Raw genomic sequence first — 17513 nt, forward strand, 5'->3', positions numbered from 1 at the left:
GTTGATTGTCTATCAGAGTATTACTTTTTTTTACTAAGTAAAAAGCTTACAAATTTTCGGGAAATCAACAATGGAAAAAGACAATTTGTAAATAAAGCATGTCAACAAGCATGTACAATTTAACTATAGATATATGACTCCTAAAAAGCATTGGAAAAAGCATCATGTGCCAGAAATACGTAGTTGTATTTTGAGTGTGGATGTGATCACCATAATTTGTATTGCATACTAATTATATTTGCAGGTTTTGTCAGTAACTTAGAACCTCTAAGTGAAGTGTGCTACCATCCTACTAACTATTTTAGCTTTAGAATAAAGATTGAAAGACAAACAGTTATGCTAGACAACAACTATACTGAGTTAGAGAGAGCAGAAAGACGACACACACCTACAAGACATTGAGTCAAGTTGAGCATTTACATTAGAGGTGTGACTTATAAACCATATCGCTTAATTCCAATAACTAAAGAGGTTCTAAAAAGCCATGCATTGTTGATACCAGACAGAAAGTACCTTGGTGTAGAAGTGATACCAAAGTGGCATTGATAGAAAAGCTTCTTCCTTCACACCATTATTGACTGGAATAATTTACCAAATGAAATAATAGAATGCTCTACCCTAGATGAATTCTCATATCACCTAAGTTTTTTTATGATCATGTATGACTAGCGGCTGGACCCAACATTTAGACAATCATATAACTTTAATTTACAATGTACTGCGTTTAATATTTGGGGTTGTGCAGTTGCAACCCCCTGTGTTGTATCAGCCTCATGGCTGTCTTACACAGTAATCCAAATATGACAACTTTCTTCTGTGGGAAAGGCCAGTCAGTGGCTTTCACTAAAGCAGCTTGTATCTCTCAATCTTAGAGAACTTTCATATTATACAGCACGTATACTGTATACAGTAACTAAAGAAGAACTATTAGTCTTTTCAAGCACTTCAAAGTGCATGGCAGCAAGCAAAATGTACCACACATCTAGTCAACTGTACAGGTGGTATACTGGGTGTGTGCCACAATTTTCAATTCGTATTAAGAACGTACAGTATAACTTAACATCTATTGGAAAGGTTTGGTGAAGGAACAGATCAAAATTTTCCAAAGTGGTCATTTATTACTAATGTACGGATGTAACTAATCACTGGACTGGACTACTGGACTGGAACACATACTGGACTGGAACACATACTGGACTAGACTACCGGACTGACATATTTTTGTTTTACACATGTTAAGGTTGGATTTATTGGGTGTCGCTAGCTAAGGGCCTTCATGAGACTTTTAGCCTGTTGCACTGAGCAGTGGAATAAGCAAGCACTTATATACTCCTTACTATTGTGGTGTACGGAATGTGATAGCAAATGGTTATCCAAAACTCAACTTACCAATGATATCCGGGAATGAAATAAAATGATGCAGACCATCTGAGACACAAGCCATCTGTCCTAGGACAATCTATCTTACCTAACTTCCTTCTAATTATACACAACTGTAGTTTTTTCTGTCATCATCTTAGTTCTTACATGTCCTATGTGGCTATATATGTGACCAAATTTATTAGAATTACACCGTAGAAGCTTATTGCTCTTTCCAATACAGTACTTAATCATTTGTTGACTATTGCTATCATATTCCCTGCAGCATAACAGTAAGGAGTATCATACAGTACGGTAGTACTGTATATAGTAGGGGCGACGAAGGTGTGGGCGTGGTCCACAAAAATAAATCTAGCCAAAATCATCTTCACAAATCCTTCACGGCCACTTGACAGTATTGGTCAGGTATAATTAAACCCAAACATGTCTTCAGAATGACCCGAAGCTTTTTCTATGAGGTGCCACAAAATTAAAAAAAAATTATTTGGCAAATTTTCTACTGCCTCACTGCCTGCCTCACTGCCTGCCTGATGCATTCAGTCAAGCGTAGCGGAAAACTGGCTACAGCTACAGCCTTACTTCTTTGGCGGAAATGCTTCACATTTCATGGAGATGAAACTTTTAGTATTTTAAATATCCTACAATGTATGCGCTACTGTCTTACTGATTTTCCTTTGATCCTTCTTTATTGTGGCAATCATTCATCAGTAGGGCTTCCATAATCATACAGTACGCACTAATATATTGGAATACACGTATTATCACACCAAATTTTTAGAATACGTTGGTGATTTTGACGTTTAGTTATATAAAGGACCTATCATACATCAACGAGAAAATATACGCGCAAGACATCTTGTTTAGTATAAGTGTGTTTACTGTTAGCAAAGTTAAGCAGCTAGGTTTAACTGCTTGCGTTTCTAAACGCATTTCTTTGCTGTGACTAACACATTCTTCACTATTACTCTTGCTAAATCCTTTTAGTACATAATCGTGTGTGTAAAAATACAATTGAAGTGTTTTATTGTCATTATTGCTTTGTACTTATTATCTCTACACAGTCAGCAAAACCATATACATACATGATTGGAATAGTCAAATAACTATCTAAAGCTGTTTTAACACTATTAAGTGTAAAAATGCATATACAAATATTGAGTTAATCTCATAGAAACCCTGCATATTATGTTTTGTAACAATTCACTGTCAGCTGTTATCTATACATTTTCACACGTTGCAGCTATGATGTATATTACAGTCATGTAAGCATGACCATGAGGTTTTAAGTTATAATCATGTTCCATAAAAAGCAAATAAACAAGTACACAAAATTTTTTTTAGAAATTTACAACTAGAGTAGAAGTAACAGAAGATTGATAAAAAGCACTGAAACAAGTGTATAGGGGTAGCAGACAATACTAAAATACAGTTAAATAATAAGACGTGTTATATCCCTACTGTCTTAAGATGCCATAATGGAAATGCACAGTAGGGATATAACACGTCTTATTATTTAACTGTATTTTAGTATTGTCCGCTACCCCTATACCCTTGTTTCAGTGCTTTTTATCAATCTTCTGTCTACTCTAGTGGAAAATTTCTAAATTGTTTTGTATACTTGTTAAGACTTATAAGTGGGGCAGAGTACAATAAACAGTTATGAAATCGATAAAAGTTTCTGCTTATTACATTGTTCAATAGTCTTATTAATAGTCTATCATTTAGTAGTGGGCTGAAAGAAGGCCCATAGCTAGCAAGACTCAATACGTAAATACAATCTCATCATGTGTAAAAACTAAAAATATGTTGGTCCAGTAGTCCAGTCCAATGATTAGTTACCTCCCAAATGTACCATATTGCATTTTAAAATTTCTTACAATAACAAGAGTACATCAAACCCATTCTGTGTACACTACTAGCACAACAGACAACTTCAGACATGACATTTAGTATTAGCAATACATGCTATAGGAGTAACATGTATCATGATTAGGCACCATGGTTAGGTCTATAATGTTTCAGTAAAATTACAGTTTTTATAAGCATAGTTCATGGGTATATCGAGTATCAACAAGAATAATCAGTGGAAAGGGTGGGGCTAAGCTCCTCTGTGGCTAAGATGATTCTAAGTGCTCATAGAATAATATTTTGCAAAAAATTGTTCAGTAATGGGACTGAAAAGCTGGCAAAATAATAATTGGTATACTGAAATATAACACTGAAGTACATTATAGATCAGTCAAGCATTACAGTGCATAGTTTTACAAAGAAAAACTATTACTGGACATGGACATGGATGCAACTGTAGACAGAAATGTTCTCAAAATACATTTTCACTGTGCATTAGGGCTGAGCGACATTATTGCTTTAGAGATATATCACGATATTTTGAAAGTATCAATATTGCTATATTTTGTATTATTAATTATTGTGATACCATGCCTGTACATTATTGTCATTAAAAATCTATTTGTTATGCTGTACTAGGCTAAGAATCCTTCTAAGTCATAACCTGGTTACCCCTGCAGTGAGGTGTGAACACTATAACATAACCTCAAAGCATGTGTTACAATAACTGTTACTGTAAACAAGGATAATAGTGGCTAGTTTGATGCTACCTTTAAAGATTTCCTGTAGGAATACTGAGCAATACACTATGTGTATCACCAGTTATGAATGACTTATTTGCAGTGGCATAACTAAACCCGGGCCTACCCGAGCCTAGGCCTGGGTGTCAGCAAATTATTAGATTGAAAACAGACATTTTGTATACCGCGACGCCAAGATAGGCTTGGCTAACCGTCACGGACCGTGGGTAATGTATCAAAAATTCGAACAAAACAGTGAAGAAGACTTACTGGTCTTAGGTCTATACTCTAGAGTATCTCTTAGTGAGCAATAGTGGACCATTGGTGGATTTGATCAAAGCACAAACTACCACGCCCCTTAAATTAAATTCCATGGGCATAAATTAGGCTGTGGCATATTAAAGTAGAGGGGATTACTTGGAAATAGAGATAAGGAGTCAAACTGGAATCTGGAGTGGTAATTCACTAAATTCAGTGGACGAAATCAGTGTGGCCAGGAGTGTCTAAAGTAAATAGCTATAACACATTATAATAAGTAATTCTATACTGCCAGCGATGTATAGCTCTACTTGATCATGGACAAATATGTTGGAGTACAGTTGAGACATGTGAGAGTGAGATGAGGCTTAATCTGCAGTGGTTACATTATACTTACATAGATAGTAGCTACATATGATATTAGTTAGCTAATACTACACCGTATGTTGGCTAGCCCATCATTGGGTCATTAGCCTTTTTGTACAATTATGACATTAAGTGTTCTGTGGGGGTGTGTCATCCCATCACCTTCCAGTTAGCTACACCACTGATTGCACTAGGCCCTGGTGTTAGTCTGGTTCTAGTTACGCCACTGCTTATTTGTACCTATCGTGAACTATTTAGTATCATGAATAGTGGCTTTAGTATCAATCGTGATACTAAAATGGCAGTATCGCTCAGCCCTTCTGTGCATCTGTATAACAGTTAATTTTATATACCCCACATTGCTTTGTACATTAAGTTTAGATTCTAGAGCATGATGTTATCTTCGCATGATACTCATCTGTTTATAACTGCATGTGTAAAGAGTAGTCACAGAGGAATACTACACTGTTAAAATTTTGGTGTAGTCATAACACTTTTAGGGTGTCCACTTCCATGTTTAAATATAAATCCCTTCATATTCCTCATGCACACAGGCATAGGTGGTTCTTTAGGGCAAAAATAGGTGAACAAGATGAGTTGACAGTGCGACTATAAACTTGTATATTAGATTTCTTTATAACTCATACATTATCAATGCAGCTATCCAATGTATTTTTACCATTTTTAACATTTGATTTAAGAATCTGTTGTACACACACAAGAGAACAATAAACACAAGTATAAGGGAAAGTTGAGAATATCAAGTTTGATTAGGGATCACAGAAATATGGGTAGTGAAGTAGGGAGGTCACCTAGACCTGAAGATATAGTTACTAGTGGACATTTAATCCCTACTTTAGTATATACCTATACTAGGTGAATTAGGAATTATATGTCCACTAGTATATCAGTGTAGGCCATTTGCTTCACAAATGTTTATTTCTATGATTCCTAATTCTTTTCTTATAGTTGTGTCCAGTCACAATGGAAAACTCAGACAATTCTCATTACAAATTCTCATTACAAAAGAGTAGGTAAGCCATCATGCAGAATTGACACCTTGCAGGGACACAAAGGAGGGCACAGGTAAGTCCATGAAGCATGCATTGTACATACTGCAGTATGCTATATAGCACCTGTCGGGTTGAAGTAACAGTCAGTAGAAAATTCCACTAGAATAATATTTATAAGCATATTTTTAATTTTGTAGTAACACATTTGAAGTGTTTCAAGTTGTGCTGAAGATACTCTTTGTTATACCTAACCAATACTACTGAGGCACCATGAAGATATTGTTAGGTTAGTTATATATTTTGGTCAAAAGAACCCAAACCTTTGATTCACGATCCCTAACATACAGTACTATCATCTACTATATAAAGCTGAAAAGCTGTCTGTCTGTCTGTCCGTGATACAGCTAACTCCCAAACCATAACACCGATTGACCCCAGATTTGCTGCAAATTAATTGCCATTAAGCTGGCACCAAGGAGTTTATTAATAGAAATTTCTAGCATAATTTGTTTGCTGATTACCACAAGCTCGTAAACAGGTTTTTTGAGCACAGCTACTACTCACTACATGGAGCAGCGATTGCAGCTCTATACCATTGATCTACAGCATAATTCACACCCTTTGGTGGTATTTATGCAACGATTTCTACTGCTAGGGTTACACTATGGCATAAAAGTCTTCAGCAGTGTTTCCTGACACATGCCACGCCCATATTTCATTAGTAATTTACTTCAAACTGTACAAGCCTACTCTCTACCCCAAATTGTGTATTCTATGGTGGAACTCATGCCTATAACCAATGAACTAACCTTACAATTCAGCAAGAAGGCAAACGGACCATACTTTTGAAGCATAATATAATGTGAATTTATGGAAACATGGTTACCTTGAAGTCCTGTTGCTAAGTCGATAGTAATGATGTGAGACGCGTGTGATTCTAAACAATGCGCTATGAAGGAAATGGAGTTTTTGTGCTTCTAGACCAGGAAATAGGTGGATGTAAATAGAAAGAACAACATTGCGACGTCTCTGAAGTGATGTCCATTCAATACATCAATACCAAACTTGCAAATTCATGTCATGATATGTAAATGAATCTGGCTATGGCGCTAGGAATACAAACTCAGGAGAAGGACATGAACAGAGCAGGGTAGAAGGGGATAGGAACTCAGTTTCAGTAAGCCAATAGCAAAAGAAACAAAGGTGGTTAGGAACAATTGGCAAGGAGCTACTAGGAGTGATTGAGGCTAGGAGTGAGGGAGAACTGGAACTACCTATGCTAGAACTTATAAACTCCCAAGATAATTTACAGCATTAACACTAAACTAAAGGCCTGCTAATACCTGTTGTTCTCCGCAAGCTGTTATCCATCTGCTGCGCCAATGTGCAAACAGAACTTCCATCCTGCTTGGAATCACATGATAAACATGGCTACTTTAATTTAACTTCACTATGGACGTACAATCCACTCCATATGTCACATGTATACACTTGCAGTTTAATTTTTGTTTTACAAATGCATTTATGCGTGTGTGTATATTCAATGTACAGGAATATATAAGCTTGAATATACTGCATCAATTAGTGCTATAGTTGGTGAGTTAGGTGGATTACAGACATGGACACTACACTACAGTGTATATGACATGTATGATTAGGTACAACAAAGATAATACAGTACCAACACCTCCATGAAGGGCAGGCGTACCAATCACTCATTTCAACCTGCACGAAGGGCAGGTACCACTGCTAGTACTGTATAATACTTATGCAATGTGCTTGTAAATTTTATCCCATACGTATACAGTATATACACTGTATACATGTGGTGAGAATATACATCAAGTATCTTACATTGTCTACTTGATCAATCTTTGCTCCTTTGTTTAACAAACACTCAATGCTCGCAACCTTGCCACTTCTTGCAGCTCTGTGCAATGGAGTCTGTCCAATCTGTAATAACACAAAACACATTGTTATGTCATCATACTCAAAATACATTATATACCTACAACATACACATCCACTCTAATAGAACAATCACAGCCATATACAGTGAGGTAGTTTACCACAGAAAACTTTAGTGAATTAACTACACTACATTTATGTAGTGAATAGTTGGAGGTGTTAAATTTGGTGAAACAAGAACAGTGGGACATCAGCTATCTGACCCTCAGTTGATAGTGGTACAGTGTTTAGTAGTTAACCTCTAATAGTTTGTAACTTTGAAAATGTTATGTACTATACTTGCCATCCATGTTGTAATCACTTTGTAGTTGGTCACTATTATAAAATCTGTTGTACTTAACTCTTTCAAGCTATGAGTTAACCAGTTTAGTATAAATCATTTTAGCTTGAATACGTTAAGTGTAGGACTTTATACCGATATCATTTTTACTGATATTTCAAATACGGAATACTCAACTGGGAAGTATCTCCAACCTATACCAATTACCATAGCTATACTTCATAACTACATACGTTTATTTGTAACGAACACGATAAGGTATATCATTCATATATTAATTTGTGTACTTTATGGTACATGTACTCTTGTACAGGTTTTTACACAGCAATATTAACAATAATAATTCAATGTAATGACTTCATGATGAAGTAGCTAGACAGCACAAGATTCACATACAAAGAAGTCATGAAAGTACAAACCAGTTCTGCAGCTAGTCAAGCATTCTTCTATGCTCTACTATGCTCTTGAGAAGAAATGTGATAACCACTACAGGATACTGGTGGACCTTCAACACTCTTAAAATGTGCAACCTCTATCATGTATACTTGCTATAAACTGTTGTAATTCTGTGTGCTAAAAAGCATTTAAATAAATAAAATAAATAACGGTGCTAGTAGAAACACTACTTAACGTCGGTCGTTAAATAAAGAACCTCAAACAATCAGTTATTTGTTTCAAGCTGATGTTGTTCACTTGTCAACCACCGTCCAATGATGGAGGTTGAGAAATACTACTAGATAACTATAAATACTCTAATAAAATATTGTGTTACTGAGTATGCATTTTCACACAGAAGAGTAATTCTGCCTACTATTACGTGTTTGATGCATTGTACCAGTAAAATAGACAAGTAGAAATGGAGGACATTTTATAATTACATGTGATGAGCTAACTAATTGCTACCTGCAGTAATATACCATATTGCCTCAAATTACGGCCGGTCTCGTATAAACGCTTGGTCCCGTTTAGTCGCTGGGGTACAGTATACAGCATCATAACCGAAATTAACACCGGGTTTTGAATAAATGCCAGGCCTTAAATAAACATCTAGTGCAGTCATTATTATTAACAATTCTGTGCGGTGTTATAAGCGATGAAGTGAAGAACGTTTTATAGAGTTCCTTTTAAGCTTGAATCTGTGAAATATGCTGAGGAAAACATCAAGGAGAGTCCAGGAGAGTGCAACACCAAGGTATGAAGTTTACTCCTGAATGTTGATCAGGTATATAAACGCCGATCTCTATAGTCGCCGGTCTTGTTTAGTAGCCAGGGTAAAAGTTGCCTGAAAGAAATAAACGCCCGGGCCGTAATTTGAGACAATACGGCAATGAAAAGAGTGTTAGTATTTATCTGATTTGTCAAAAGACACGGTGGCACCGAAAGGAGTTTCTGTATGAGGGTGCTTCCCAAGACACAAAATGTAATAAACACAAAAATATATAAATATTAACAGTACAGTTACCGCTACAAAAACAATTGCTGCAAATTACAATTATTGAAGTTCGCAATGACAAAACAATGGATAGGAAGGACCACGTATATAGGTCTGCACTAATTCTAGTTATAAAAACAGGTCATGTGAGAACAAACTATACCTCATCACACATCTCAGTATCAGAATAGAATATCTACATTCTGTACACATTCTGTAACTTAAGTAACAATTAAAGTTTAAAAGGCTGTAATCCTTCTGCTGTACAGCAAGCTTCAGACATTCAATGGCGTCTTTAACTTTACCTTGAGAATACAATGACTACCTGCAGATCTGAAGAAATATGTCCTTTAAAATTTGATGAGCTTCTGATAGCAGCATACTGGCATAAAAGTTGTGAGTCCTAACAGTTTGAAAAGTAGGCAAATTCTATGCGCCTATATACTTGGTTTTCACAGAAATTACTATTTTCCATTGCTGTACAGTTTCAATTTGAAGGATACATACAGATCAGAAACAACTACACAAAAATCAATAAATTACATAGCTAACAATCATAAAACATTATAAATACAATTTAAAGTGATCAAGAGATGGTAAAATTACAACATGATCTGGTAAATTGGTGCATGGTATGGTGTGAGAGAAGAAGGAGTTCTGAAATGATTTTATGGCAGAGTATTGGTATAAGTTTGTAACCATTAGTTCCCCTTGCAGTAATGGTACTAGAGTATTGGAGATAGGAATTATGATTTGTTGATTTATCACTTTATGTAGAACATTGAAAATCTAGCATGAGTGTGATGAGATTTTAAGGATTTCCATACAGGGGTGTAGTTAAGGTAGGGCATGGGTGGTTTGCCCTACCAACAATCACCAACAAATTTTCCAAAAATACCAGCTTATTTTAGACTTATAGTATTATACAAACAACCTAAACCAAGTACACCCATAACCCATGGCAGCTCAGCAAGTCTATGGAAAAAATTACCACAGAAAAGCTTGTTTACATAGTTTGGCTAGATAACTACAACAGCACCTGCCTAAAACAAGCATTGTCACATGTCTGGTTGCTCTCTAAATATGGGATGAAACATGCCCACAGGGAGGCCATACTACCAAGATAGTATCACAGTATTAATAAAAAACTGGTACAACGTAAATATCACAGATTACTAACAATTCCGGTATATCGCCCAGCACTAAACAAGAGTATCAAGACACATGGCAGTGTGTCGTGCGGCCAAGAAAGCCGGCAACCACACCGTGAGTATATTTACAGGAAGAAAGAAAACAGCTTTTTCATGTGTGCATACCTCCATGGCCCCTTTTCCAAAGCACACCATTTTTGCATTATAGCTGTCCCCCAAATAGGGTATGCCACACAGAAAATTTGATTAAATTCACAACAGCCATTTGCGAGATATGGGTGTTCAAAATTTTGTTTTAATTTCTTCATTTTTTTTTCCTTCTTCTTCTTATGCCATACGGGGGGCTACGGGGGCTTCGATTTCTTTTCGCACACTTAGCAAAAATTGCTATAAAATGTAAACATGTAACTCAATTGCCACGATCTTTGGCACACATGAAGAGTGTGTAACGGTGGATTCACATACTAAGTTTGTTGTGAATCTGAGTAATATTCAAGGAGTTATGAGTGTTTATTAACGTAAAAAAAGATCAAATTTCTGTCACGGCTACAGGGTAAGCCAAGTAAAGAAACAACTTGAAAATTAGTGTATAGATAGGCTGATCATCGTAGCAGTGCCTTTTAATAGTTTCAATAGCAATAGAGTTACAGCGACAAAGTTATAAAGAAAAACTAAGCATGTGTAAAATCTCGGGATCGAGATACTCTAATAGAACAGTCACCACGGGGTAAAAAAGGTGTGCAAAAAAGATCGAAAAAAACTCACCAGAGTTCGAACCAGGGACCTCCATACCTAACACCTGCACCCTTAACCACTGAACCACTGCTACCTTGGCTGATCACCTCACTTAATTTCTGCTTTATAAATGAAATTTCTAGTTGAAATCTGCTCATAATCAAACGTTTGTAATTTCATAGATCTACCAATAGAAGTACTAGATTGTTCTAGAACATTCTATGTATGTTCTATTAGAAATCCTAAAAAAAAATGTGCACTCTATTAGAGTATTACAATAATATTATCAAATATTGAATTAAATCATGCAATGAAATACATTTATAAGTCTGTCTTAAATAATCATCATTGTATCTACATAGAAAAGAAGAAATGTGAGTGAAACCAAATCTCAAAGTCAGCCATAGGCTGGTTTTGGGGCCTTATAAAGTACAAAAAGGAGTGAAATCCACACAAAACAGCCAAGCTGTGAAAAATGGTGCGGCCTTAAAAAGCCTGGGTGAAAAAAGTTGTGAAATCAATGGTGGCAGCCAAGAAAAGGCTGCAATGATGTTAATGCTAAAAATTTTAATAATGGCTGTGTGCATTGCTAAAATTTATTAGCATTAACATCATTGCAGCCATTTCTTGGCCGCCACCATTGATTTCACAACTTTTTTCACCCAGGCATTTTAAGGCCGCACCATTTTTCACAGCTTGGCTTTTTTGTGTGGATTGAGTACAAGTTGATTGTCTATCAGAGTATTACTTTTTTACTAAGTAAAAAGCTTACAGCCTTTGGAATCATGGGTGTGGTACTGGGCATTATATAGAATTACATGTTCGTTCAAGTCATCAGCATGAACAGGCGTAAGTATTATACGTTTGTGCCTTTGTTCACCAGCAAGTTGAACCCCAGTTAGTGCAAGTTCATAGGCCTTGTAGTTTCCCCAAACATTATTTATTTATTTATTGATTATTATTTATGACGTAATTTTATTATTCTTAGTACTTGGTTGTATAATTAAAAGTTAGCTATTGAGAAGTGCTGACTATTTAACTATTGGATCAACCGCACAAAGGCGGTATTTTAGTACAAGCAACATCATTAGCTACTGAAGGCAGTAAAGTGGCTAACTATCACAAGTGAAAGCATACACATGTTCAGCAAACAATTAGTTTCTGCATAATACATAATACTTATCTTCCTTGCTTAGTTGACTCTGAAGTCAGTTACAGTGCTCCATCGATTACCCAACCCATTTGGTACCAAGATGTGTTCAAATAATGAAAAAGTTTGGATAATCAAAGCTATTAATTTATATACAGAGCCCTGTTCAATTACTCTAATAGAATGTCTGGTAAAATACTCTAATAGAACAGTCATTTCTACAATACAGATAACTGAGTGTTTAGACATGTAATAAAAGGTCAGATAATCGAGGGAGCACTGTACTTGATGTATATACTTATCTCAACAGGACCTGTAATAATTGTGCCACAATCACATTTCACAGCCTAGCTATCTACTAATAGCTCTAACACAGGTAGTCTTTTATAACCTCCTTTTGAAATGTTCTTCATGATCAACTCATAACACTGATTTAAAACTAATGTCTCATATGTAGCAGTACTATCTCAACATTAGACCACAGAAACTTAACCACTAGTTTCCCACGTAGCAATTTTACTTACCAATGATGAGCCATCTACAGTAATTCAGAAAATAAAACTCTACCCATGGAGTATTTGAACATAATATCTCATGAGTACTAATATACAAAAGGCATATAACATTAAATTTCAAAGATTTCAAAAGCTATTCTGAACAAGAGTAGAGCTGGGCAGTTAGGAAAATAGCAAACAGTATACTTTCGGTAAAAAAATATTACGGTATTACTAAATATCATGGTAATAATGTAAAAGCCATTGGTATTAAAGTAACAGCCATTTACCTCAATAAAAGCACCAAATACGCCCATAACCCATGGCAGCTCAGCAAGTCTATGGAAAAAATTACCACAGAAAAGCTTGTTTACATAGTTTGGCTAGTTAACTACAACAGCACCTGCCTAAAACAAGCATTGTCACATGTCTGGTTGCTCTCTAAATATGGGATGAAACATGCCCACAGGTAGCCATACTACCAAGATAGTATCACAGTATTAATAAAAAAACTGGTACGACGTAAATATCACAGATTACTAACAATTCCGGTATATCACCCAGCACTAAACAAGAGTATTGAGTACAAGTTGATTGTCTATCAGAATATTACTTTATTTTACTAAGTAAAAAGCTTACAAATTTTCTGGAAAACATACACATTAACAATGAAAAAAGACAATTTGTAAATAAAGCATGTCAACAAGCATGTACAATTTAACTATAGATATATGACTCCTAATAAGCATTGGAAAAGGAAATACGTAGTTGTGTTTCGAGTGTGGATGTGATCACCATAATTTGTATTACATACTAATTATATTTGCAGGTTTTGTCAGTAACTTAGAACCTCTAAGTGAAGTGTGCTACCATCCTACTAACTATTTTAGCTTTAGAATACAGATTGAAAGACAAACAGTTATGCTAGACAACAACTATGCTGAGTTAGAGAGCAGAAAGACGACACACACCTACAAGACATTGAGTCAAGTTGAGCATTTACATTAGAGGTATGACTTATAAACCATACTGCTTAATTCCAATAACTAAAGAGGTTCTAAAAAGCCATGCATTGTTGATACCAGACAGAAAGTACCTTGGTGTAGAAGTGATACCAAAGTGGCATTGATAGAAAAGCTTCTTCCTTCACACCATTATTGACTGGAATAATTTACCAAATGAAATAATAGAATGCTCTACCCTAGATGAATTCTCATATCACTTAAGTTTTTTATGATCATGTATGACTAGCGGCTGGACCCAACATTTAGACAATCGTATAACTTTAATTTACAATGTACTGTGTTTAATATTTGGGGTTGTGCAGTTGCACCCCCCTGTGTTGTATCAGCCTTATGGCTGTCTTACACAGTAATCAAATCCAAATATGATAACTTTCTTCTGTGGGAAAGGCCAGTCAGTGGCTTTCACTAAAGCAGCTTGTATCACTCAATCTTAGAGAACTTTCATATTATACAGCACCTATACTGTGTACAGTAACTAAAGAAGAACTATTAGTCTTTTCAAGCACTTCAAAGTGCATGGTAGCAAGCAAAATGTACCACACATCTAGTCAACTGTACAGGTGGTATACTGGGTGTGTGGCACAATTTTCAATTCGTATTAAGAGCATACAGTATAACTTAACATCTATTGGAAAGGTTTGGCAAAGGAACAGATCAAAATTTTCCAAAGTGTTCATTTATTACAAATGTACGGATGTAACTAATCACTGGACTGGACTACTGGACTGGAACACGTACTGGACTGGACTACCGGACTGACATATTTTTGTTTTACACATGTTAAGGTTGGATTTATTGGGTGTCGCTACCTAAGGGCCTTCATGAGACTTTTAGCCTGTTGCACTGAGCAGTGGAATAAGCAAGCACTTATATACTCCTTACTATTGTGGTGCACGGAATGCGATAGCCAGGGATGTAGCCAGAATTCTTTGAAGGGGGGTTCCAGCACCAGTATTGAGTTACTAGAAGCAGGGGTCTGGGGGCGCAGCCCCCAGCCGCTGAGAGACTTTCAGTATTTTAATAAATCAAAACTCAGCAAATTGCTATATTTTATGCAAAAAGTACATTAATTATGATGCATTAAGTGCCCATGGGATGAAGGTAGTACCAGATAAAGTCACCTAGTGGAAACAGACAGCATAACACATAGAGACACATAATAGTAATCTGTAAGTGATGGTTATATCTCACTGCGGTATAGGAGCCATGAATCCACTGATACAAATGACAATAAAAACAATATAACTATACAAATATGCATAGCATGAATTCATTTTGCATAACACAAGTGATAAATTACTGAAGCTTTATATCTTTAAACACTGCACACTACACCAAAGCTATAGCAGTATAAGGTCATGCTAAGTTTTGCATTTAATGTTGGAATGTCTGAAAAACTTCATATGGACATGGATATTTACATGCATGTTCTATTAGAGTATACCTGACTGCTCTATTAGAGTATATACCTGACTGCTCTATTAGAGTATATCGATCTTTTAAACAAGTTTTGAAGAGGGCTCATGCTACCTATGTAAATCCTTCCCTGAGAGATGATGGTAAGTTTTATCAATTGTTGTGCTGTGCCATTACACTATATTGCTCACTCATTTTGTCCTGCCACACTAAATGGTGTGTTAGGATCCTGCTTGCAGAAGTCTAAATTTTACAGGGTGGGTTCCTGAACCCCCCGGAACCCCCCCTCCCTACGCCCCTGATAGCAAATGGTTATCCAAAACTCAACTTACCAATGATATCCGGGAATGAAATAAAATGATGCAGACCATCTGAGACACAAGCCATCTGTCCTAGGACAATCTATCTTACCTAACTTCCTTCTAATTATACACAACTGTAGTTTTTTCTGTCATCATCTTAGTTCTTACATGTCCTATGTGGCTATATATGTGACCGAATTTAATAGAATTACACCGTAGAAGCTTACTGCTCTTTCCGATACAGTACTTAATTGTTTGTTGACTATTGCTATCATATTTCCTGCAGCATAACAGTAAGGAGTATCATACAGTACGGTAGTACTGTATATAGTAGGGGCGACGAAGGTGTGGGCGTGGTCCACAAAAATAAATCCAGCCAAAATCATCTTCGCAAATCTTTCACGGCCACTTGACAGTATTGGTCAGGTATAATTAAACCCAAACATGTCTTCAGAATGACCCGAAGCTTTTTCAACGAGGTGGCACGAAATTTAAAAAAAAATTATTTTGGCGAATTTTCTACTGCCTCACTGCCTGCCTCACTGCCTGCCTGATGCGTTCAGTCAAGCGTAGTGGAAAACTGGCTACAGCTACAGCCTTACTTCTTTGGCGGAAATGCTTCGAATTTCACGGAGATGAAACTTTTAGTATTTTAAATATCCTACAATGTATGTGCTACTTTCTTACTGATTTTCTCTTTGATCCTTCTTTATCGTGGCCATCGTTCATCAGTAGGGCTTCCATAATCATACAGTACACGCTAATATATTGGAATACATGTGTTATCACACCAAAATTTTAGAATACGTTGGTGATTTTGACGTTTGGTTATATAAAGGACCTATCGTACATCGACGAGAAAATATATGTGCAAGACATCTTGTTTAGTATAAGTGTGTTTGTTGTTAGCAAAGTTAAGCGGCTAGGTTTAACTGCTTGCATTTCTAAACGCGTTTCTTTGCTGTGACTAACACATTCTTCGCTATTACTCTTGCTAAATCCTTTTAGTACATAATTGTGTGTGTAAAAATACAATTGAAGTGTTTTATTGTCATCATTGCTTTGTGCTTATTGTCTCCACACAGTCAGCAAAACCGTATACATACATGATTGGAATAGTCAAATAACTATCTAAAGCTGTTAACACTATTAAGTGTAAAAATGCATATAAAAAAAATTGAGTTAATCTCATAGAAACCCTGCATATTATGTTTTGTAACAATTCACTGTCAGTTGTTATCTATACATTTTCACACGTTGCAGCTATGATGTATATTACAGTCATGTAAACATGACCATGAGGTTTAAGTTATAATCATGTTCCATAAAAAGCAAATAAACAAGTATACAAAAAAATTTAGAAATTTACAACTAGAGTAGGGGTAACAGAAGATTGATAAAAAGCACTGAAACAAGTGTATAGGGGTAGCGGACAATACTAAAATACAGTTAAATAATAAGACGTGTTATATCCCTACTGTCTTAAGATGCCATAATGGAAATGCAAAGTAGGGATATAAAACGTCTTATTATTTAACTGTATTTTAGCAATGTTCACTACCCCTATACCCTTGTTTCAGTGCTTTTTATCAATCTTCTGTCTACTTCAGTGGAAAATTTCTAAATTTTTTTGTATACTTGTTAAGACCTATAAGTGGGGCAGAACACAATAAACAGTTATGAAATCGATAAAAGTTAGTTTCTGCTTATTACGTTGTTCAATAGTCTATTAATAGTCTATCATTTAGTAGTGGGCTGAAAGAAGGCCCATAGCTAGCAAGACTCGATACGTAAATACAATCTCATCATGTGTAAAAACTAAAAATATATTGGTCCAGTAGTCCAGTCCAGTGTAGTCCAGTCCAGTGATTAGTTACCTCCCAAATGTACCATATTGCATTTTAAAATTTCTTACAATAACAAGAGTACATCAAACCCATTCTGTGTACACTACT

General features: G+C 35.9%; 1 protein-coding gene across 1 annotated transcript in view; it reads right to left on the bottom strand.

Moving 5' to 3' along the window:
- LOC136261196 (uncharacterized) overlaps positions 1-17513 on the bottom strand; it is a 56555-nt gene that overhangs the window by 14577 nt on the left and 24465 nt on the right. Inside the window, exon 7 of the mRNA XM_066055172.1 lies at positions 7460-7558. Coding sequence (XP_065911244.1) covers positions 7460-7558 — 99 coding nt within the window. The remainder of the gene's footprint in view (positions 1-7459; positions 7559-17513) is intronic.

This window comes from Dysidea avara, chromosome 7, assembly GCF_963678975.1.
Source record: "Dysidea avara chromosome 7, odDysAvar1.4, whole genome shotgun sequence".
Classification (NCBI taxonomy): domain Eukaryota; kingdom Metazoa; phylum Porifera; class Demospongiae; order Dictyoceratida; family Dysideidae; genus Dysidea; species Dysidea avara.